This window comes from Panthera uncia (genome assembly GCF_023721935.1).
Source record: "Panthera uncia isolate 11264 chromosome A1 unlocalized genomic scaffold, Puncia_PCG_1.0 HiC_scaffold_17, whole genome shotgun sequence".
Classification (NCBI taxonomy): Eukaryota; Metazoa; Chordata; class Mammalia; order Carnivora; family Felidae; genus Panthera; species Panthera uncia.
The window spans coordinates 133,128,465-133,153,756 of NW_026057577.1; the positions used below are offsets into that span (position 1 = coordinate 133,128,465).

Genomic DNA, 25,292 nt, shown 5'->3' on the forward strand with positions numbered 1-25,292 from the left:
AAGGTAAATAATACTATCCATAAACCCTGTGGGTAAAAGGCCATTTAATAACATCGCTATTGTCCCTCACCTCATATGTTATTTTTGTTTTGCTTTGTTTTTATTTGTTATTTATTATTCTTATTATTATCATTACTATTAGTTTTAAATTTACATCGAAGTTAATTAACATACAGTGTAATAATGATTTCAGAATAGAATTTAGCGATGCATCACTTACATGTAACACCAGTACTCATCCCAACAAGCATCCTCCTTAATGCACATCACCCATTTAGCCCATCCCCCACCCAACACCCTGCCATCAACCCTCAGTTTGTTCTCTGTATTTAAGAGTCTCTTACGGTTTGTCTTTCTGTTTTTATAGTATTTTGCTTCTCTTCCCTTATTTCATCTGGTTTGTATCTTAAATTCCACATATGAGTAAAGTCATATGATATTTCTCTTTCTCTGACTTATTTTGCTAAGCATAATACACTCTAGTTTCATTCACGTTGTTACAAATGGTAACATTCCATTCTTTTTGATGGGTGAGTAATATTCCATTGTTTACATATACCATCTCTTTATTCATTCATCAGTCGATTGACATTTGGGAGTTTTTCATACTTTGGCTATTGTCGATATTGCTGCTATAAACATTGGGCTGTGTGCCCCTTCGAAACAGCACACCTGTATCCCTTGGATAGATGCCTAGTAGTGCAATTGCTGAGTCATAGGGTAGTTCTATTTTTGGTTTTTTGAGGAACCTCCATACTGTTTTCCAGAGTGGCTGCACCAGCTTGCATTCCCACCAGCAGTGCAAAAGAGATCCTCTTTCTCCGCATCCTTGCCAACATCTGTTGTTGCCTGAGTTGTTAATGTTAGCCATTCTGACAGGTGTGAGGTGGTATCTCATTGTGGTTTTGGTTTGTATTTCACTGATGATCAGTGATGTTGAGCATTTTTTTTTCATGTGTCTGTTAGCCATCTGGATGTTTTTTTCTTTGGAAAAGTATCTATTCATGCCTTTTACCCACTTCTTCACTGGATTATTTGTTTTTGGGTTTTTCAGTTTTATAAGTTCTTTAAAGATTTTGGACACTAACCCTCTATTTGGTATGTCATTTGCAAATATCTTCTCCCATCCTGTCAGTTGCCTTTTAGTTTTGCTGATTGTTTCATTTGCTATGCAGAAGTTTTTTATCTTGATGAGGTCCAATAGTTCATTTTTGCTTTTGTTTCCTTTGCCTCTGAAGATATCCAATAAGAAGTTCCTGCAGCCAAGGTCAAAAAGGTTGTTGCCTGTTTTCTCCTTTAGGATGTTAATGGCTTCCTGTCTTATGTTTAGGTCTTTCATCCATTTTGAGTTTATTTCTGTGTATGGTTAAAGAAATTGGTCCAGGTTCATTTTTCTACATGTTTCCATCCAGTTTTCCCAACACCATTTGCTGAAGAGACAGTCTTTTTTCCATTGGATATTCTTTCATTAATTGGCCATATATTTGTGGGTCCATTTCTGGGTTCTCTATTATGTTCCATTGATTGGTGTATCTGTTTTTGTGCCAGTACCCTATTGTCTGGATGAATATTGCTTTGTAATATAGCTTGAATTCCAGAATTGTGATGCCTCCAGCTTTGTTTGTTTTTTTTTTTTTTTTTTTTTTTTTTGCATTATTTTGGCTATTCAGGGTCTTTTCTGGTGCCATACAAATTTTAAGATAGTTCTAGCTCTTTGAAGAATGTTGGTGTTATTTTGATAGGGATTTCATTGAATATGTAGTTTGCTTTTGGTAGTATCGGCATTTTAACAATATTTGTTCTTCCAATCCATGAGCATGGAATGTTTTTCCATTTTTTTGTGTGTCTTCTTCAATTTCTTTCATAAACTTTCTATAATTTTCAGTATAGTGTCAGTGTATAGATTTTTCACCTCTTGGTTAGTTTTATTCCTAGGTATTTTATGGTTTTGGGTGTAATTGTAAATGGGATCGATTCTTTGATTTCTCTTTCTGCTGCTATATTGTTGGTGAATAGAATTCAACTGATTTCTATACGTTGATTTTATAGCCTGTGACTTTGCTGAATTCATGGATCAGTTCTAGCAGTTTTTTTGGTAGAGTCTTTTGAGTTTTTCACATAGAGTATCATGTCATCTGCAAAGAGTGAAAATTTGACTTCTTTCTTGCCAGTTTGGATGCCTTTTATTTCTTTGTGTTGTCTGATTGCTGAGGTGAGGACTTCCAACACTATATTGAATAACAGAGGTGAGAGTGGATATCCTTGTTGTGTTCCTGGACTTATGGGGAAAGCTCTCAGTTTTTCCCCATTGAGGATGATATTAGCAGTGGGTCTTCTGTATATGGCTTTTGTGATATTGAGTTGTGATCTTTCTATCCCTACTTTCTTGATGATTTTTATCAAAAAAAGATGCTGTATTTTGTCAAATGCTTTCTCTGCATCTGTTGATAAGATCATGTGGTTCTTATCCTTTCTTTTATTAATGTGATGTATGACATTTGTTGACTTGCAGATATTGAACCAGCCCTGCATCCCAGGAATAAATCCCACTTGATCGTGGTAAATAATCCTTTTAATGTATTGTTGGATCCAGTTTGCTAGTATCTTGTTGTTTTGCATCCATGTTAATAAAGGAAATTGGCCTGTAGTTCTTTTCAGTGGGGTCTTTGTCTGGTTTTGGTATCAAGGTAATGCTGGCCTCATAGAATTTTTTGGAAGTTTTCTTTCCATTTCTATTTTTTGGAACAGCTTCAAAAAATAGGTGTTAAGTCTTTTTTAAATGTTTGGTAGAATTCCCCTGGAGAGCTATCCAGCCTTGGACTCTTGATTCTGGGAGATTTTTGATTACTGATTCAATTTCTTTACTGGTTATAGGTCTGTTCAAATTTTCTATTTCTTCCTGTTTCATTTTTGGTAGTTTGTATGTTTTTAGGAATTTGTCCATTTCTTCTAGATTGCCCAATTTGTTCTCATATAATTGCTCATAATATTCTTTTATTATTGTTTGTATTTCTGCAATGTTGGTTGTGATCTCTCCTCTTTCATTAATGATTTTATTGATTTGGGTCCTTTTACTTTTTGATCAAACTGGCTAGGGGTTTATTAATTTTGTTAATTCTTTCAAAGAACAAGCTCCTGGTTTCATTGATCTGTTCTACTGTTTTGTTTTTGTTTTTTGTTTTTGTTTTTAATTTCAATATCATTGATGTCTGCTCTAATCTTTATTTTTTCCCTTTTTATGCTGGTTTTGGGCTTTATTTGCTGTTCTTTTTCCAGTTCTTTTAGGTATAAGATTAGGTTGTGTATCTGAGACCTTTCTTATTTCTTTAGGATGGCCTGGATTGCTATATACTTCCCTCTTATGAACACCTTTCGTGCATCCCAGAGGTTTAGGGCTGTTGTGTTTTCATTTTCGTTGGTTTTCGTGTACTTTTTAATTTCCTCTTTAACTTCTTGGTTAACCCATTTATTCTTTAGTAGAATGTTCTTTCGTCTCCAAGTATTTGTTGTCTTTCCAGATTTTTTTCTTGTGTTGATTTCGACTTTTATAGCATTGTGGTCTGAAAATATGCACCATATGATCTCGATATTTTCATACTTGTTGAGGGCTGATTTGTGTACCAGTGTGTGATCTATTCTGGAGAATGTTCCATGTGTACTCAAGAAGAATGTGTATTCTGCTGCTTTGGTATGAAATGTTCTGAATATATCTGTTAAGGCCATCTGGTCCACTGTGTCATTCAAAGTCATTGTTTCCTTGTTGATTTTCTGTTTACATGATTTGTCCATTGCTGCAAGTGGGGTGTTGAAGTCCCCTACTATTATGGTATTATTATCAATGAACTTCTGTATGTTTGTGATTAATTGATTTATATATTTTCCACGTTGGGGGCATAAATGTTTACAATTGTAAGATCTTGGTAGATAGATCCCTTAATTATGATATAATGCCCTTCTTTATCTCTTGTTACAGTATTTTAAAAGCTAATTTGTTTTCCATAAATAAGTATGGCTACTCAAGCTTTCTTTTGGTGACCATTGGCATGAGAGATGATTCTCCTTCCCCTTACCTACAATCTTCAGGTGTCTTTAGGTCTATAATACGTCTCTTGTAAGCAGCATATAGGTTGGTCTTGCTTTCTCATCAATTCTGATACCCTGTGTTTTTTGATTGAAGCTGTTAGCCCATTGACATTTAGAGTGGCTACTGAAAGATATGAACTTAGTGCCATTATGTTGCCTGTCATTGGAGTTTCTGGTGATGTTCTCTGGTCCTTTATAGTCTTTGTTGCTTTTGATCTTTTTTTGTTTTGTTTCATCTCTTCTCTCAGAGAGTCACCCTTAAAATTTCTTGCAGGGCTGGTTTAGTAGTCATGAACTCTTAGTTTTTGTTTGTCTGGGAAACTCTTTATCTCTTCTTCTATTTTGAATGACAGCCTTAGTGGATAAAGAATTCTTGGCTGCATATTTTTCAGATTTAGCACGTTGGATATATCCTGCCCCCCCTTTCTGGCTTGCTAAGTTTCTGTGGATAGATCTGCTGCAACCCTGATGTGTCTTCCCTTATACATTAAAGGATTTTGTTCCCTTGCTGCTTTCATAATTCTTTCTTTGTTTGCACATTTTGTGAATTTGACTATGATATGCCTTGCTGATGGTCAGTTTTTGTTTAATCTAATGGTAATTCTTGGTGCTTCTTGGATTTTGATGTCTGTGTCCTTCCCAAGATTAGGAACTTTTTCTGCTATAATTTTCTCACATAAGCCTTCTGTCCTTTTTTCTCTCTCTTCATCTTCTAGGACTCCTAAGATTTGTATATTATTCCTTTTTAATGCGTCACAGAGTTCTCTAAGTCTTGTATTGTGCTCTTTTGACTTTGTTTCCCTCTTTTTGTTTCTGCTTCATTATTCTCCATAATTTTATCTTCTATGCGTCTGATTCACTGCTCTGCTTCGTCCATTCTTATCATCATGGCATCAACTCAAGATTGCATGTTGGATATAGTATTTTAATTTTGTCCTGATTAGTTACTTCTTTTATCTCTGCAGAAAGGGAAACTATGTTTTTTTTCAACCCTAGCTAGTATTCTTACTATCATGGTTCTAAATTCTAGTTCACACATTTTGCTTATATCTGTGTTTCTTAAGCCCCTGGCTGTCATTCCTTTCTGTTCTTTCTCTTGGGGTGAATTCCTTCATTTTGTCATTATGGAGGAAGAAAAAGAATTAATAAAATAAAAATTTTAAATTAAAAAAATTATAAACAAAACAGAAAAATTAAATAAAGGTAACTAGATCATAGATGTGTTTTGGTCTGCTTGTTGAAAGAAGCTTGGTAGAATAGAGAAAAAAGTAGAGAAAAGATAGAAAAGAAAAAAAAATTAAGAAAAGTTTTAAAGATTAAACAATATTTGTATAATAAAATATAACAAAATGAAATAAATAATAAAATAGAATTTTAAAACTACAAAAAATAGTAAAAATAATGAAAATAATAAAAAAATATTCTTGCAAAAGAGAAAATAAAAATAATTTTGTGTCTTTCTGTAACGAAGAAAAAGAAAAGGAAAAAAAATTTCAAGAAAGACAGAAGCAAAAAAAACAACAAAAGAAAAACAAAACAACAACGAATAAATAAATGAACCAGCAAACAGAATGAAACCCAAATGAAGTTAACACTCAGTGTCCCCTAGAACTTGAGCTATGAAGCACTCTATATAGTCCATACACGAAGCAAGCAGAGAGACTTGTGCTGGTTGTCTAGGGGATGTGCTTGGAGGATGCATTTGTTTGGGGCTTGGTGTAATGGCTCCATTCTCCACTATGTGGAGCTACTTAGTTTACTGGGTTGGATGCGCATGCATATGCATGTGCAGGAGAGGTGGAAATGGCCTCACCCAGCTTCCTAGTCTGTGGCATAGGAACTTCATGCTCTCATGAAGCCCCTCCTTTGTCTCAGGGCTCCTTCCACTCCTTGCCTCTACCCTGTCCATGTCCAAGCCTCAGCCTGCCAGGCAGCACCTCCCTTCAGAGTTTTATCTCAGGTGGGGCTGTGTTTCAAAACCCCTCTCTGCAGAGACCCCTGTGACTTGGGCCCATGCCAACTCTCTGGGAAAGGGTCTTGCTGAGCAACAACCGGGTGCCTGCTTGCCCCAGAAAATGATTGTGTAATTACACAGTGACGCTTCTCCCCCGTGGCACATGAACCCCTCAGACCTCGCTGCCTGCTCCTGGGTATTGTCACTACTTCCTCCCCAGAGCACCAACAGGCACTAAGCACCAGAATTTCAGACTCTGTGCTCCACTGTTTATATAATCCTAATGGTGTTGAAATCCTTTCCTTTCTCCCTGTCAATGGTTTTGGGGAACAGAATTCTTGTTCAGTCCCCTGTGAGTGTTTTCACTCTTTCTTTCTCTCTCTCTCCAGCAACTTTTGGGGGAGTGCTTTTCTTGCATGATCCCGATTTACTGCACTCTCCCCCTTTCTCTATCCTCTATCTGAAAAAAAAAAAAAAAAACAGCTCCCTACCCTCTGTGGCTTCTCTCTCTCCCACTTCACCTCTCCACATTCCTGAATTCTGAATTCTGCTGAATTCTGTGGCTCAGGTTATGCAGATTGTGGTGTTAATCCTCATATCAATTTCCTAGGTGTGCAAAATGGTTTGGTGCTGATCTAGGTGCATTTCAGGGACATGACAAGCTGAGGGTTTCCATCCTCCTCCACTATCTTTCTTAGACCCCTGCTTTCCTTTGTTTTTAGCTATTTACTTCCTTTGTTCTTTTATACTGATCTTCAGTTTGACTTTGCTGAAGTCCACATAGAAGTTCAACTATATCCAAAGACTAAGATTTTGACATCACAAAGGTTGATAAATAGAACCTGAATTTAAGATGTCAAATCACTCTTAGATATCAGTACACATTCCTAGAAAATCCCATTGTTGAGATAATGGAATTATGATTAATACAAGATTGTTACTCCATGCTACGTTGTTACCTCATGTCTGTAAATAGACATTAATATTTTAAAATTCCACTTACAAATTAAGACAATTTTAATGCATATTTTTATGTGAAAACTTTGATGCTGTTGATTTTTAAATTTGTAGGAAAAAAAACAAAACATTATTATTCTACTATATATTACTACCAAACTAACTTTATTTTACAAAATTCAGCCTGGATTGTTGAAGTTGTACCAGTAACAATTAATGAAAAATTCAAATGCTTATATTTTACTGTAAATTTCCATCCAACTTGTAAAATTAGTAGCTGTATATTAAAATTTCCAAAAGAAGAATTGAGAGTCGCTATTGGAATACATTTTAGTGATTAAAGTAGTCAGGAGGGTAAGTTGTAATATAAAAACTACTCATTACGAGCTTATGACTATGGGCTAGTTAATAATTTATTTAAAATTATTTCTTCAACCAAAAACTTGCTGAAGCTTAATATAATACTGTATGATAAAGATTTAATAACTATTTGTTCTTATTTTACATATTTTGGACAGTCAGGACACAAATACAATATGAACTCATTTACACTGGATTTTGCTTTTGAAAAGATTTTCCAAAATAATAGTAGTACTCTTGAGGCCAATAATAACTGAATTTATGACTACTTAATTAGGCTCTGTAGTGATTTTCTTTATTGCATTTGCTCATTATGTTAGTAAAATGAACACGATGCTTATTTTTATGTGAGCACTTAATATCCACAAGATGCCTGTATAAATTAAATCTGGTGCACAAATGTGTCTTCCTAAACAAATTTTTCCTTTCCCTTTTCTAGACAATCCCAAAGAGATGACTCGTGTGGCTGTTTTTGTCAGAATTTTGGATGTTAATGACAATGCCCCACAATTTGCAGTGTTCTATGACACTTTTGTATGTGAAAACGCCAGACCAGGGCAGGTGAGCAACCATAGGACTTAAAAGCTTTGGAATATTTTAGTGGCTTCTTAAATATTTTCTTTTCCTAATCTTAAGAAGAATGAGTAAACAGAGATAAAAACAATCATATAAGTACCAGCAATATAATTTTTTTAAAGGTTGATGTTGGGGTGCCCAGTGCCTGGATGGCTCAGTCAGTTAAATGTCTGACTCTTAATTTCTGCTCAGGTCATGATCTCATGGTCATGAGATCAAGTCCCTCATTGGGCTCTGTTCTGGACATGGATGCTGCTCAAGATTCGCTCTCCCTCTCCTTGTGCCTCTCCCCTGGTTATGCTTCACCTCTCTCTCTCTCTCTCTCTCAAAAAAAAAAAGCTGATGTTTTTAGAATTAAAAAAATGTCTGAATGACAATATAGTGAGTTTCATATTTCTTTTGTGCAGTTAAAAAGAAAATATAAGACATTATTGTTGCCACAACAGTTAAGGTGTAAGAAGAAATAACTTTCACTTGTTAAACTTTCAAGCACAAAAACAGGGAGAAAAAAAAACTGCTCTTTCTTTAGATGAATACTGTAACTGCTAGAGAAATGGGAGATGGAAGTTAGAAAAAACACAGAGACAGATACATGGGATCAGCTAGACAGTGCATCAATATTCCAATGAATGCAAATGATTTGAAAGCAGACTGTAGGATTCACTCCTTAGATTTATACTTGTATTTCATCATTATAGCAACACTTAGAGTGCTTAATGACTTAGTTTTTGTCCTTTAAAACATTCTTTATACATCAGCTTTGTTTATAACTCTTTAAGTCTTTTCCTCAGTGGACTCATTTTGTTGTTTGCAAAACTCCAGTGTATATGGCTGAAAGAAATGCTCTTAATTGGTTTGAGTGCTATCTTCACAGAAGGAAGCTGCATGTTATAAATAATAATTGGGAATCAAATGTGTTTTATTAAAGGAAGAGGACCCATCCCAAAACTGTATTATGTTTTGACATCATTTGATGCTCTTTATAAACATCAATGTCATTGTTACATTTTTATGCAAATTACATTGTGGAATAACACAAATTCTTCCTTCTGAAGATTCTAACAGGAATTCAATAGCCTGTCTATTGTTTGAAATGGCAAAATTGCTGCAATTGGATTCATTTTTTATTTGAAAATGTTATGGAAATGTTTAATTTGGAATATTTAAATGACAAAGCTACTTCCGACCTACTTCTTAATGAAACAGTGTTTGCCCTGAAAATACTATTCCAAATAGTCCTCTGCTTGGCAGGCTCAGCATGATATAAGTTGAAGCCTTTTCTCTAAAGAGATAAATTACCCACTTTGCAACTGCCTTATGCATTGCTTTCTCTATGGTTATTCTATTTGATTTTCAAGAGATATCTTTTCAGAGCATTTGAATCATTTTAAATACTGATTTCCAAATGTATTCAAAATATACAAAATAAGGGATTATGTTTTTTTCTTTATGCCTCTTTTTAAAAAAATATATCTGGTTTAGTAACTTTATATTTTTTGGACTTTAAAAACCACTTGGCGTATTGAAGGAAAATAATAAAATAGAAGAAAATTTTAATTTAAAAAGTAACCTATTTTGACCAACTTGATAGGAATAACATGATTAATAATTTTTGTCTAATTATCTGAATGTGCAATAACTTCCCATAGTAGTTATTATTTTTAATGTTTATTAATTTGTTTTGAGAGAGAGAGAATGAGAGAGAGTATGAGCAGGGAAGGGGCAGAGAGCAAGAGAGAGAAGAGAATCCCAAGCACACTCCACACTGTCAGCAAGGAGTCAGATGTGCGACTTAAACCCATGAACCATGAGATCACAACCTAAGCAGAAATCAAGAGTCAGAGGCTTAACCAACTGAGCCACCCAAGTGTCCCCATAGTAGTTATTTTTAATAAGATCAGTTTGTTAAATATCATTTTGGTCTCACAGGCTGAAAAATGTTTCTTAAACCAAATACTTATGTACTCAATGATGCAATTCTAGGTTACAGCATCCTAGGAGGTAAAACTAAGGTTTGGAAAAGTCCTTCACTGAAACTTCCTTGAAATTTATTTGTTAACTCTGCCTTCCTTCCTTCTGGGAAGTAGGAGCTTCTCAGGACTTCTGGGTGTGCTTTAGTTGTTTATAGAGTATTTCAAACAAACTAATTCTCTGAATTAAGTGCCGAATAAAAGTAGCACTTTGAACAGCAGTATTGGAAATGATTCCATTTATTTGATGCGTGGACAAAACGAGAAGACAGAGATAAAGTTAACTACCATCTCCTCCTCCTTTTCTGCTTATTCCCTGATCTAAGGGTAGGAGACTTTCCCCCTTGGAAAAGATGGAGCTTACAATTGATGTAGCATTAACAGTTCCTTCTTGTGCCTGAACTAGGCTACTTGAGTCTTCATCTTTTCCATCACAGAAAGAGTCTCTTGGGAAAGGAGAGGAAAGAAGACCGGCTGTTTCATTTCTCATTGATTTTCAGTCAATAAAATATATTTTAATAATTTTAATCGTTATGGGAAGGGAATACAATTTCTGTCTCACAGATTTCCCAGAGTCTCCCCAGGGAGGAGTGCTACTTGTATTCACCCACAGATAGTATCTGAGCTCCAGGCTTTTATCAAACCCCAAATATCCCACTACATATCTCCATGGCACAGTGTTTAGTTACTTACCAGCTACTGAAAAGGGTACTTTTTACCAGAACAAAGGTAATTTTTGCATCAATGGAAACTACTACTCTAACCACTGGCAATGCTAATGATCACTGAAACACCTTCTTGCTGAATTGAGATTGTTTTAGAATAGCCTAGTAAATACAAACCAATTATGTTACAGCTCAAGAGATACAATGTAAATGACTTATCAGTGTCTGTTCTTCATATGCTGAAAATGAATACTAGACAACACCAGTGTTTTTGTTTTTGTTTTCCATAATGTGGCAACCTATTGTATTGGAAGTGATCTAAAATGAATTTGTCAAATTCAAAAATGAATTTGTCTCTAGCAGGAATAAAATAGTGAGTACTTATACAGAGAGATAGGGGATATCTCCTTCTTGTTGCCAACTTATGATTTCTATTGCAAATCAACTCAAATGTATAATATATATATACATAGTATATATTATATAATATAATATATTTATATTTATATTGTATAATATAATATATTATATATTATATATTATATATTATATGCATATAATGTACATATATGATATGTATATGATATGTATATTATATTTTATTATATATATTATAATATATATTATTATATATTATAATATATATAATAATATATAATATATATGTGTATGTGTGTGTATATATATATATATATATATGCCCATATGTATATGGTACATATGCCAAAACAAATAAGCACACATATACCAAAACGAAATACAGTTGATTCTTGAACAGCATAGGGGTTGGTTACTTTCTTTATAACATTTAAAGAAAATATACCAGTGAATCACTAATTTTAAAATCAATGATGCTATCATGTTTTATTCAAAAAACATATTTTAATTAAGAATTTTTGCATAAGGGGCGCATGGGTGGCTTAGTCAGTTAAGTGTCCAACTCTTGGTATCAGCCCATGTCTTGATCTCACAGTTCGTGAGATTGAGCCCCATGTTGGGCTCTGCACGGACAGTGAGGAGCCTGCTTGGTGTTCTCTCTCTCCTTCTCTCTCTCTGTGCCCCTCCGCCATTCTCTCTCTCTCTCTCTCTCTCTCTCTCTCTCAAAATAAATAAATAACTGCTAAAAAAATTAAAGAAAAGAAATTTTGTGTAAGGAGACCTGGGTGGCTCAGTTGTTTAAGTGTCTGACTCTTGATTCCTGCTCAGATCATGATCTCATGGTTGGGCTCTGAGCTGAGCATGGAGCCCACTTGCGACTCTCTTGCTTCCTCTCTCTGTGCCCTTCCTCTGCTCACGGGTACATGTGAGAGCATGAATGTATATGCTCTCTCCCAAAATAAATGAATAAACATTAAAAAAAGGAATTTTTGTGTAAACCATTATAATTTCTTATATGTAAAGATGTGACCATTTTGTTCTCTGTAGTGTATTATTTTGATTTGTAAAAATAAACTGAAATTATAATTTTTAATCATAACTGAAAATGTATATTTATTATGAAACATTATAGTTTTTATTTTAAAAGGCCTACTTTTAAAGTTTTAGCTCTACTTTTAAGTTTCTATCATTTTGTCTGTATGTGTGCCAACATATTAATCTTAATGATTTGTATAAACATAAAAATTATACTTAGTCTACTATCTTTCTTGATGTTATTTCATTTGTCATTTTTCCCCTCAACTTATTCTTATAAATCACTATTTAAAAGTATAATCTTTTAGACTGCCTGACAAATAAGAGTCATTCAAGAAATGTTTTTATAACTGAATTGATACCTCTTAAAGGGTATTAATTAATTCTTGTATAAACATCTTTCTCTTTAATTCCTTCACCTATGTACCATTTTTAGTTGTGTATTGGATGGCTAAGCCATTAGCAATAAATCTTTGATTTCTAGTCAATCTTAAATTACCACTAAAGTTTCATTAAATAGTTATGTTTCATTTTAAAATATATTTTAAAATTATTCGAAGTTTAAATTATTTTTTTGGCTGCTTATTCTTAGATAATAAACATTTATCTTTGATCAAATTATAGTTCTTTTATCATTTAGAAGGAAGTGGTTAAGGTTGTAAATAAATAGGGAGTACATAAAATTTATCACATTTTTATTTTTATAAGGTAATCTAGAAGAGACTATTCAATACAGAAGAGTTAAAATAATTTATTTTTCATAATTACTTGATATAATGTTTTAAATTTGAAATCTCTTTTTAAATAAAAATCAGTAGCAAATATTTTGATCAAATATAGACACAATGTTAAAATGAGTCAATTTATTAAAGTATATTCCTTTTAGTTAAGCATAAATTTGACCATTTATATAAACATCAATATACAAGTTAACTTCTGAAGCTCTCTTGCAAATTAAGATACGCAAAAATATATATAAAATGTTATACATATAAATTAAAGACAAAATGGGTATATATGCAAATATTACATAGCTATATGTTATATATATATATTTAACAATATTAAACATATATGGTCAAAGCACTGATCTGATTACAGTATAAGGTGTTACATTTTCTTGTTACCATATAGCATCTTATATTGTCTCTTATCCTTAAATAAGTCAGAGATGATCTTTATAAAATAACCATTTCCCATAGTATGCGTATATTGAATTAAAAATATGTAATATTATTTACAGTACAGATGAAGTGAGCCATTACTGCTAAAGTAGACCATAATGTTTAAGTCCTTCATTTAAAAAGTTTTGCATAATATTATCTATGTAATCTCTACTTTCTTTGAATAATTTTCACTTTACTTTTTTTTGATAAGGAGAAAAGCCATAATCACAATAGTTTTCTGAATTTTTCCTACATTAGATAAACTCTTCCAGATCAATGTTTAAAGATGTGTGAAATAACCTACTCATTTCAAATGCTAAATTAATAAGGATGCAAAGAATATAATATTACCAGTTTTTATTCTGAAGAAATGGATAACATATAGGAGAAATTGAGAAGGAGGGACAGAAAGAAGCACGGGGGGAAGTAGAGAGACGAGGACTCTATTAAAATTAAAGTAATAACAAAAAAAAAAGATGGAAGAAGCCAAAGATACATGCACAAGGAAAAAAAAAAACAACTGCCTTTAAACTTAGACAAAATTGGATGTTAAAAATTACATATTGTTAAGCAGGTTATACCCATAGAATTTGATAAATATGCATTTTTCTCTTTTCTCCAGCTAATACAGACTATAAGCGCAGTAGACAAAGACGACCCTTTAGGTGGACAGAAATTTTTCTTCAGTTTAGCTGCTGTCAATCCCAACTTCACAGTACAGGATAATGAAGGTAAATTTTAGAACACGGTCATTATGATTTAAGGTGACATTTACAACTTTTCCCCAAAGTAGCAATTAACATGTATGGTGTATTAATTTATTGATCTGTGTTACAAAATGTTTTCATAAGGTATTTACTCAGATTAATTTCTTGACTGTTCATTTTCTCAAAATCTCAAAAAAATAGTAAATTATTTGAAAGAAATCTCTACATGAGTACTAATGAAAAGATTGGATCTTGAAAACATTAGAAAGGCTGGAAATAATCAGACACATGGGGTAGAGAAATGAATGACTCAGTGAGACCCTTGTGCAAATTTCAATGATACTTAGCAGCAACAGATTCACCAAAGCCAAGAAGGCATGGAATATGGGTCAGAAGAAAGAGAAGTAACCATATTAGCCTGTGAGGGTTTAAGTGCAAAAGCAGTTGCAAGGACAAGATATACTATTCTTTTGTGTAATATGTAAATATTACGATGTCTCTGTGATCAAAAATACTGAAATTACATTTCTTGCATTCCCAAAAAGAGCAAAAACAGATTTTTATAGGAAAAAATATGAAAATAGTCACTATTTTTAAAAAGTTGAACAGCTTTATTCTTTGAAAAATATATGTGGTAATTATCTTAGTCTAAAAGTGTGTAGAGCTTAACCCCTCCCCCCCCCGCAATAAGTATATGTTAAACTAACAATATCAGGTGATCTTTCCAAAACGGCATACATATTTTAGAGTAAGTGTAAATATGGTTATTCTTAAAATAAATGTAATAACTACCTTACTACCTTGGCATATTTGGAAATACCTTCATAACGATGTAGCTACACTGGTAGAGGCAGATGGCTATATCACCTCTAGGTGGCTTTCAGAATATCAGAAAGAAGTTGAAGATAATGGATAGTTTTACATTAACCCAATTTTTATTTGAAATATTTGATATGGTAGAAAGTGCACAAATCAGTTGAAGAGAGGGCACCCACTGGTAACATCTGTTTACTAAATTGGAGTTTCTGAAATGTCTGTTTTGTATCCCTCTGAACGTCTAAAATAATTGTGACGGGAAAAATTAGCCTAGGGTTGGCAGATAAGACACAAAATGTCCACTTTCATCTGCATATCAGTAAAACAACACCCATTATTTTATTTGCTGAATCTGGCATCCTATATATGGAACGTAGACTGGACATCCCTAATACTGAACTGGCAACATCATTCATCTTTCTAAGCGTGTTTTAATTTATGTTCCTGTTAAACCAAGCCCTGGCTCCCAATAAACCACCTCTCAATTTTGAAAAGTATTAGAGACTTGAAATAGTGTTACCTTATCACAACATTTCACAGTTACTAGGTAAGCACCTTTAGGCTAATCTTAATTCAGTTCTCACAAGTAGTGGCATCTTCCTATATTTGGGAGAGTTCCTGATCTTATATGAGTTACTCAGAGCAAGCGTTGAAGCCTTATAAATATACATCTGAACATGTCACTATATAGAACACCACTAAAGTCAGATGGAATATAGGATATAATCCTGCATAAATTCACTAATTTGTTATCGTGCATTTTGAAAGAAATTCTATTGAGAAATGGAATTGCTCTTCTTGAGAAAATACCCTTGTGTTTATCTATATGTTCAGCTTAAAAAACTTTATGGTATAAGTTTTTAAAATTTAATTTCTTGCTTCTGTGATAACACACTTGGAGCTTTTAATTGTTAAGATTCCCTTACTTTCCACTAACATAGATTGAAAGCATAATTATATGATGACTTTTTGAATATTTAATAAAATGGTTTGAATAGAATGGCTAGTTTAGGGCAAAATGACATTTTGTTCTGCAATATAATAAAACTATTGTAGATAAAATTAACATTTAGAAACTTTGGAAAAGTTAAAAAAGGGAAAGGCAAGAAGATTCTAAATATAACCATACACTAACACCTGTTGTTTTTTGTGTTGTTGATTTTAGCCATTCTGACAGGTGTGAGGTAGTATCTCACTGTAGTTTTAATTTTTATTTTCTGATGATCAGTGATATTGAGCATATTTTCATGTGTCTGTTTGCCATATGTATGTCTTTTTTGTAAAAAATGCCCATTCTTGTGCCCATTTTTTAATTAGATTATTTGGTTTTTTTGGTGTTGAGTTTTGTAAGTTCTTTCTAGATTTTGGATACTAACCCCTTATCAGGTATGTCATTTGCAGATATATTTTCCAGTTCTGTAGGTTGCCTTTTAGTTTTGTTGATTGTTTCCTTCGCTGTGTAGGAGCTTTATCTTTTGATGAAGTGCCAATAGTCTATTTTTGCTTTTGTTTCTTTTGCCTCAGGAGACATGTCTAGTCAGAAGTTGCTATGGCTGATATCAAAGAGGTTACTACTACCTGTGTTCTCTTCTAGGATTTTTGTGGTTTCAGATCACACATTTAGGTCATTCAGTCTTTAATCCATTTGGAATTTATTTTTGGGTTTGGTGTAAGAAAGTGGTCCAGTTTCATTCTTTTGCATGATGTCATCCAGTTTTCCCAACACAAGACGGTCTTTTTCCCACTGGTTCTTTCCTGCTTTGTCAAAGATTAACTAACCATGTAGTTGTGGGCTCATTTCTGGGTTTTCTGTTTTGTTCTGTCGATCCATATGTGTCTATTTTTGTGCCAGTACCATACTGTTTTTATCACTACAACTTTGTAATGTAAGTTGAAGTCTGGAATTGTGATGCCTCCAGCTTTGGTGTTTTCTTTCAAGGTGGCTTTAGCTATTTAGGGTCTGTTGCGGCTTCATACACATTTTAGGATTGTTCTTCTAGCTCTGTGGAAAATACTGTTGGTATTTTGATAGGGATTGCATCAAATGTGTAGATCGTTCTGGGTAATATAGAGATTTTAACAATATTTGTTCTTCTAATCCATGAGCGTGGAATGTTTTTCCATTTCTTTGTGTTCACTTCCATTTCTTTCATCAGTGTTTTATAGTTTTCAGAGGATGGGTCTTTCACCTCTTTGGTTAGGTTTGTTCCTAGGTATCTTATTGATTTTGGTGCTATTGTGAATGGGATTGATTCTTTAATTTCTCTTTCTGCTGCTTCGTTATTGGTGTATAGAAATACAACAGATTTCTGTCCATTGATTTTGTATCTTGTGACTTTACTGACTTCATGTGTCACTTCTAACAATTTTTTGGTGGAGTCTTTTGGGTTTTCTATATGGAGTATCATGTCAGGTACGAATAGTGAAGGTTTTACTTCTTCCTTGTGGATTCGGATGGCTTTTATTTCTTTTTGTTGTCTGATTGCTGTGCCGAGGACTTCCAGTACTATGTTACACAACAATGGTGAGAGTGGACATCCCTGTCTCATTCCTGACCATGGAGGAAAAGCTTCAATTTTTCCCCGTTAAGAATGATATTAATTGTGGGTTTTTCATATAGGGCCTTTATTATTTTCAGGTATGTTCTTTCTAAACTTACTTTGTTGAGGCTTTTGTCATGAATGAGTGTTGGCAATGATGTGGAGAAAGGGGAACCCTCTTACAGGATTGGTGGGAATGCAAACTGGTCCAGCCACTCTGGAAAACAGTATGGAGTTTCATCAAGAAGTTAAAAATAGAAGTACCCACGGTACAGAACTTTTACTACTATGTATTTACCCAAAGAATACAAAAATACTATTTCAAAAGGATGCATCCTAGTGTTTATAGCAGCATTATCTACAATAGCCAAATTATGGAAACAGCCCAATCTCCTCTGACTGATCAATGGATAAAGATGAAGTGGTGTATGTATATATATAATGGAATATTACTCAGCCACAAAAAAAAAAAAGAATGAAGTGTTGCAGGGTGGAGCTAAGCTAAATAAATCAATCAGAGAAAGACAAATACCATGTGATGTCACTCATATGTGGAATTTAAGATACAAAACAAAAGAACAAAGGGGGAAAAAAGAGATAGAGAGAGACAAACCAAGAAATACGTACTTACACTTAACTATAGAAAAGAAACTGATAATTGCCAGAGGAGAGATGGGGGGGGGCGGGGGGTGAAACAGGTGATGGGATTAAGAAATGCCCTTGTTGGGATGAACACTTAGTCTTGTATGGAAGTGTTGAGGCACTATATTGCACACATGAAATTAATATTACACTTTATGTTGACTAACTGAAATTTAAATAAAAACTTAAAAAAAGAAAAACATATATATCCATATGCCTATAAATACTAATTTTAGTGTAGGTTTGAGACTGGAAGAATTATATCCTAATACTTCTTGGAAGAAAAGTCAGATTTGCAAAATTATCAGGGTCACATTTTTTATTTTATTTTTTTAATTTGCAGGTGTACATCTTCTATTTTGCTAATCTCCTTTCCTAGCTTATGCAGTTAACCGATGTAGTAGAAATAACTTCTTACTAATAATTTAGGAAATGACAGTTTTATAGTAAACCACTATACCTGCAATAAATTATCACTGTTGTTTTTCTGTCCTACACGATTTGAGCAATTGGCTAACTCACTCCCTTCCCTGCGTTAGCATTTTACACAAGCTTATGGGATCGGCTAAATAAGACTAAGTGCATTGGATAAACGGAATAGAAAATTATCATGCAAGTATGTAATGATTTTATTGAAAAAATACTGATTATAGAAGGCAAGGATAAATCTTTGTTTATTAACTGTACCACCTCCATTTAAGGATACTGGCTGAGTTACCAGATAAAGAAAATTTCAGTAGCAATATACTGGGTAGTAGAATGCTAGTGTTTATTCAATCCTTACATTTCTCTGTGCCTCTGTTAGGCACCCCACATCAGCTGTCTTCCACCAGTACTTTGGGTTATATGTTATATTCATTTTAATGGGGGGAAATTAAAGTTCAGAAATATAAATAACTTGCTCACTGTTGTTCATATATTGGGACTCTTGAAGGGTTTGGAGTACATTGTTGATTTTAAGAGCGCAACTACACTTAACATTTGCCCATTCACATTTTTCTTCATGAAATTAGATTAGTGTGTGCTGTGTGTGTGTGTGTTTGTACGTAAATATACATGAATTTATAAATAAAAAAACATTTACTATGATTTTTTTTCTTCGTACGCATATGTATGTTTTCTGAAAATTCTGAAAACCAATATGCTATCATCCTTGCAATCCTTCTCATAAAAACTTGCCATTTTAAAAGCATTATCTGAAAATTAGTTGGAAATCTAATAAATAAGCATAGTATCAGATACCTCCAGCTATCTAATCTATCTTATCTTTTAGTTACACTGCATACATTTTATAGGAAAACTGACAATAACTTTATAATTTACATGAACATCTTTTTACTTATATGTCAAACCATCAATGATCAAGATGAGAGAAAGGTACTATCCCAAGCCATTTTTAATATTTTCAAATTTATTTTAGATAATACTGCCAGAATTTTAACCAGAAAAAATGGATTCAATAGACATGAAATAAGTACCTATCTCTTGCCCGTGGTGATATCAGACAACGATTACCCAATTCAGAGCAGCACAGGCACGCTGACCATCCGAGTGTGTGCTTGTGACAGCCAAGGCAACATGCAGTCCTGCAGCGCTGAAGCTCTGCTCCTCCCCGCGGGTCTCAGCACCGGGGCCCTCATCGCCATTCTCCTCTGCATCATTATTCTGTTGGGTAAGAAACGTGTGTGAAAATATGATTATTTCTACATTGTATATTTGTAAATCAGAAATTCTGTTATCAAAATAAGCCTTCTGGGCGCCTGGGTGGCTCAGTCCTTAAGCATCAGACTTTGGCTCAGGTCATGAGTTGGAGTCCCACATTGGGTGAGCAGAACCCCCTCTTTGTGTGAGCCCTGTTTCTCTCTCTCTCTCTCTCTCTCTCTCTCTCGCTCTCTCTCCCTTGCTCACTTTCACCTTGTCTCTTTCAAAAAAAACCCAAAACTTTAAATTGAAATAAATAAATAAATAAATAAATAAATAAATAAATAAAATATCTCCTCCCAAATTAACTCCAATATTTAAGACAGACATAGGTTAACCATAGGATATTGTTAAATTAAAATATTTTATCTGGTCAGATAGTTATTACATTTTTTTAAATAAGACCGAAAGTTAGAGCTATTCGAAACATTTTTCAAAATCATACAATTTCTGAGTGGCTCAACGAAGGCAAGACCCTTTGCTGTTAGTTGTAGATAGATTTTTAGTAAATCTAAAGTTTATTTCCAGTTTTTTTGTTCGTATTATGGCTGGATGGAGGTCTCACTATCTTACCTTTTCATTGAAATAATGTTGAAATAGGCCTTTACCTGGTTCATTTTCCCTACAATAATACTTGATTTTATAACCTAGAGCAAATTGCTTTTTAACTGCCTTTGAATGAAAAATCTGATTAAGTTTACTCTCCAGTTGCATTATCTTAAAACTATTGTGCATATTCCTATGACCCTAATCAAAAAACATTGTATCTGACATTTTAAGAAGCAGTAAAATGAACTTGGATTTTGGATCCAATCTTAGTAAGTTTCATTATCCTCATTATTAGAACATTTTTTACTGGGTAGGGTCGTTTGGTTGATAATAAGTAATCTAAGGTTCAAAATCTTTACATCACAAGTTTATGTGCGTGCATGAATATATGAATTTAAGCAAAATAAAATGTCACATTTTCTCAAAGACTTGAAGAATAAATTTTTTTTTCCCACTTAATGCTGGCCTATTTATTTTTTAACCACTTTGAAGGTCAAGAATACTTATCAATGGATTAAAACTTTATTTTGTGTTGCATTAAAAAAGTCCCTTGTTTGCCCTTTCACACAAGCTTGAAGGCAAGCAGCCTGACAGTCCTGTGTTAATAAAGAGAAAACAAAACAAAACTTCACATAATAATATAATTCTCTTAGTTCAGGCTGCTGTAACAATACCATAAACTGGATGGCTTGAACCACACACATTTATTTCTCATAGTTTTGGAGGCTGGAAAGTCCAAAATCAAGGCACTGGCAGATTCCAAATTTGGGGAGGGCATACTTCCTAGTTGAAGACGGCCATCTTCAATTGTATCCGCACGTGGCAGACAGTAATCATCTGTTTGTTGCTTTTTATAAAAGCACTAAGCACTATTTCAATTCATGAGGGCCCCACTTAATGACTTAATTACCTCCTAAAGACCCCACTTCCAAATACCATCACCTTGGGGATTTAGGCTTTAGCATGAATTTTGAGAGGACATATTCCATTCATAATGATAATAAATTCCATCTCCTATAAGTGTATATTCTAAAGAATTTAAATAAATACAGATATTTCACTGTACATATATCTGGTAAAAGATTTTCTCTCTCTTTTCTTATCTAATTGAATTCACTTCTGTTTCCCCAAGTCATCATTTTAAAGGATCATCTCCAAAATGTTTGTGGATACTGAATGAGGGTGGGAAAAGTCATACAACCAGAGGGAATCTGAGATTAATATTCTTCCATCTTTTATGCTATTGCATTATGGTTAGTAAAATTATTGTCTTATTATTATTTGTAACTTGTCAGGGAAGTAGGGAAATGTCCTTTTTGAGTGATACACGTTTCTTTTTTTATTTTTTTTAATGTTCTTATTTATTTTTTGAGACAGAGAGAGACAGAGCATGAGCAGGGGAGGGACAGAGAGAGAGAGGGAGACACAGAATCGGAAGGAGGCTCCAGGCTCCGAGCTGTCAGCACAGAGCCCAATGCGTGGCTTGAACTCATGAACTGCCAGATAGTGACCTGAGCCAAAGTCGGATGCTCAACCACCTGAGCCACCCAGGTGCCCTGAGTGATACACGTTTCTATCTGTACATTACAATTGTTTAAGATGTATCTAGCTAAGGTTCACACATAGTTTCTGTAGGTAATTCAGTGTAGAAGCTGGAATTCACTCTTTGCCATCTTGTGGTCCTACAACTTATTTTTGGTCTCACATAAATACATACTTTCATGTAATACCTCAAAGATTGCTAAACCAAGAGTGTCTAATCAGGAGGTCACTTCCCCTCCACTAATTAAGACACTGTAAGAAAAAAAATGCAAGAAAAAAAATCTTTTTCTTTTAACAATGTAACAAAAAGAAATCTATGTAAATCCATCAGCAAAGCTATTTAACCCAAACCAATACCTCCATATCTTGCAAACAATGCTGCCTTTTTAATATTGTATAAGGATGTGAAAACTATGGGCATGTTTTTGTCCTTAATTGTTTTATTTGAAGCTGAATTCAATGTCTGTCTATTTTTTATGTAACACCTTATGTCACTATTCAATGCAAAATAGAAATAATGTCTGTACAATCAGGAGCTAACTTTAAACAGATCTTAGGAAAAAAAAATAGGCAAAATATCTCACTGTATTTGAGAAATATCCCAGATGGCTTTAAAAATAAATCGCAAACACTGCACTTAAACCACCCTTCCTGGCCAAACCTCAACAATCTCTTCTCCCTTCCCCCCACCCCCCCACCCCCCAAAGGGATGGAAGGACAAAATTAATCTGAAATTCTAGCCTGTCCCCGAAAACCTAAGTAACTTAAGCTCCTTTCCAGTGCTTCCACTCGTCATTTATATAGTGCTTTTAGATGGACCGCTAATGAATCTTCTTTTCTTTTTTTCAAGTTATAGTAGTACTGTTTGCAGCTCTGAAAAGACAGCGAAAAAAGGAGCCTCTGATCTTGTCTAAAGAGGACATCAGAGACAACATCGTGAGCTATAACGACGAGGGTGGCGGAGAGGAGGACACCCAGGCCTTTGATATCGGCACCCTGAGGAATCCTGCAGCGATCGAGGAGAAGAAGCTTCGGCGAGACATCATCCCGGAGACGTTATTCATACCTCGCAGGACTCCCACGGCTCCGGATAACACAGACGTCCGCGATTTCATTAACGAAAGGCTGAAAGAGCATGATCTCGACCCCACCGCGCCCCCCTACGACTCCCTGGCAACCTACGCCTACGAAGGGAACGATTCCATCGCGGAGTCTCTGAGCTCCTTAGAATCGGGGACCACTGACGGAGACCAAAACTACGATTACCTCCGAGAGTGGGGCCCCCGGTTTAACAAGCTGGCCGAAATGTACGGTGGCGGGGACAGTGACAAAGACTCTTAACCTAGGCTATCGATTCCGTTCCAACAAGAGGAGGTAACTGGACGGGCACCGTCCCCCCCTTCACAATATTTGATATTCAGGAGAGTTTTCCTGCCACTCAGCACAATTTTTTCCCATTTACTTCTTAATTTGTTCATTAATTCCATTAATTCTTTCCTGTAGGATGTCTCATGGAATATATGCGAAATTTTATTTAATCACTTCCAAGAGCCAAAGCTATGGAAATTCAGTGTTGTCCATCTTAGAAATAAAAGATAATTTCAGAAACACGAACAGGATAGGAACCTCACAAGCCTCTTCTGTTAGATACACGTCCTGCCCTTGCAAATGAAGCTTTTATAAAAAATAAAAAATAAAAAAAAAGGTGAAGAAAAACATTTAAGGTATATCCTGTTCTGTACATTAAATTAAAAAAAAAAAAAGTACATGTGGTGTTAGTAGGTGTGATATGCAACCTGGTATACAAACGTTTGTGCAATTTCATTTCATCAAATTCTATCTGCTAATGTTTTATATTTATATTTTTGTATTTATTTTTAAAAAAAATAAACAAGTTTTTACAACTACCTTGTCTCCAGCTTCATTTCTTTTCCTAGGAAGAAGAAGTTTCTTCATGGACTGTCTTGGTACAAAAGTCCACTGAATGCAGGTAAGGGCACAAAGTCATTATTGTTACTTTGGGACATCTAAACAAGTTAATAGGATATAGGTATGAATTGTTTTTCCAGTGAGTTTTGTTATGCTCTGATACGTGAAAAACTTGTCAAATTAAAAGTAATAGTCATGTACCATTAAGCCGATTTAAAAACATGGCTGTCTTTATGCTAAATATCCCCAGACATCAGCAATACAGTCATTTCATTTTGTTCATATTCATTAAAATAATATCTGAAAGAATATAACTTTTTTTATTTTTGTATGACATTTGTTCTTTGAGTTTTACAGGTAAGAATAGTTGAGACAGATTTCGTACTGAAATAATCCTTTAATGGAAAATATACTTGCTTCCCATGGTGACTTTGAAAATGCTTAGTTATGATAGTAATAATGCTGAATATTCCATTAAGATACAGCATCGTGATTATGTCAAGTTTTCAAAAAGGCATTATAGATTTATTTGTAATTAAGTCTGTTTTTCTGTCAATGAATGATTCAATAGAAAGGAAAAAAAAAATACTGGCAGTTAATTATCTGGTGTCCCTGAGATTCACAAAAGCCAACTGCCACCAACTGCTCTCTTGTCTCTCAAGCTCCAAATATGATTTATTTATAAATGGAGCTCTCTGTTGGGCCTACACTAGGAAGGCGCATTCCCTGCTGAGGAAATCATAAACAATACCAAAGATTTGTGTGCTTTCCAATTAGTGAAAATGCTATGCTTTTGGAGTGAGAGTACAATATTGACATATCCTTAGTGCAGAATTATTTATTTCAGTCTTCTTGGATGATATTTCCCCCCCAACTTCCAGGCTGAAAAAGCATACATTTCACTGACTACAGACAGTTTGTGTGGTAATATAATTGTGAATGAAAAACAACCTATGTGGTCTAGTTAAAATTAGTCACATTACAAGGCTGATACATCAGATCATAGTAAAACCTAACTTGGTTCACTTATTGTATTTCAAGATGCCATGCATATACCCAGAAGGCTGACTAAAAAGGACAGAGTTTATTTATTTATTTATTTTTAATTTTTTTTTTAAATGTTTATTCGTACTTTGAGAGACAGAGCATAAGTGGGGGAGGGGCAGAGACAGAGAGGGAGACACAGGATCCGAAGCAGGCTCCAGGCTCCAGGCTCCTAGCTGTCAGCACAGAGCCCGACACGGGGCTCGAACTCACAGACTGTGAGATCATGACCTGAGCTGAAGTTGAACGCTTAACCAGACTGAGCCACCTAAGTGCCCTAAAAAGGACAAAGTTTAAAAGGGAAGATAAATGAAATAAAACAAAAACTAAACAGAAGGAAAAGAAAATCCTGAATGTCCTAGGATCATTCATTCAAATAAAATCAACAAAAATTGGAAAAATTAGAAGAAAGTATATTTTACAAACATTTCACAATAATTATGATTAAAAACATAATATTCATTTGGTTGAAAATTAGTTTATAAATTTCCAGCATTAACTATTTTTATTAATATTGGATATCAGTAATTGGAATTCTTGATCTGAATATTTTTAATTATCCTCATCAGATAATTTCAAACTGACATTAACTTGCTCTGTCACTTTTTTTTTATCATCCAATTTTAATAAATTTAAGAATTGTAGCAGTGATCTCTAGTATCATCCAAATCAGGTTTC

General features: G+C 34.1%; 1 protein-coding gene across 4 annotated transcripts in view; it reads left to right on the forward strand.

Annotated features, from left to right (window-relative positions):
• Positions 1–23,482, forward strand: part of CDH10 (cadherin 10) — a 139,114-nt gene extending 115,632 nt beyond the window's left edge. For 2 of the 4 annotated variants that reach the window (XM_049648256.1, XM_049648259.1), the window contains 4 exons: positions 7,794–7,915; positions 13,767–13,875; positions 19,270–19,521; positions 22,492–23,482. In XM_049648256.1, the coding sequence (XP_049504213.1) occupies positions 7,794–7,915; positions 13,767–13,875; positions 19,270–19,521; positions 22,492–22,982 (974 nt within the window). In that variant the 3' untranslated portion in view covers positions 22,983–23,482. Of the gene's footprint in view, positions 1–7,793; positions 7,926–9,570; positions 9,582–13,766; positions 13,876–19,269; positions 19,522–22,491 lie in introns of all 4 variants that reach the window. The other 2 variants (XM_049648258.1, XM_049648257.1) reach the window with 2 other exon arrangements.
• Positions 23,483–25,292: the final 1,810 nt, after the last annotated feature.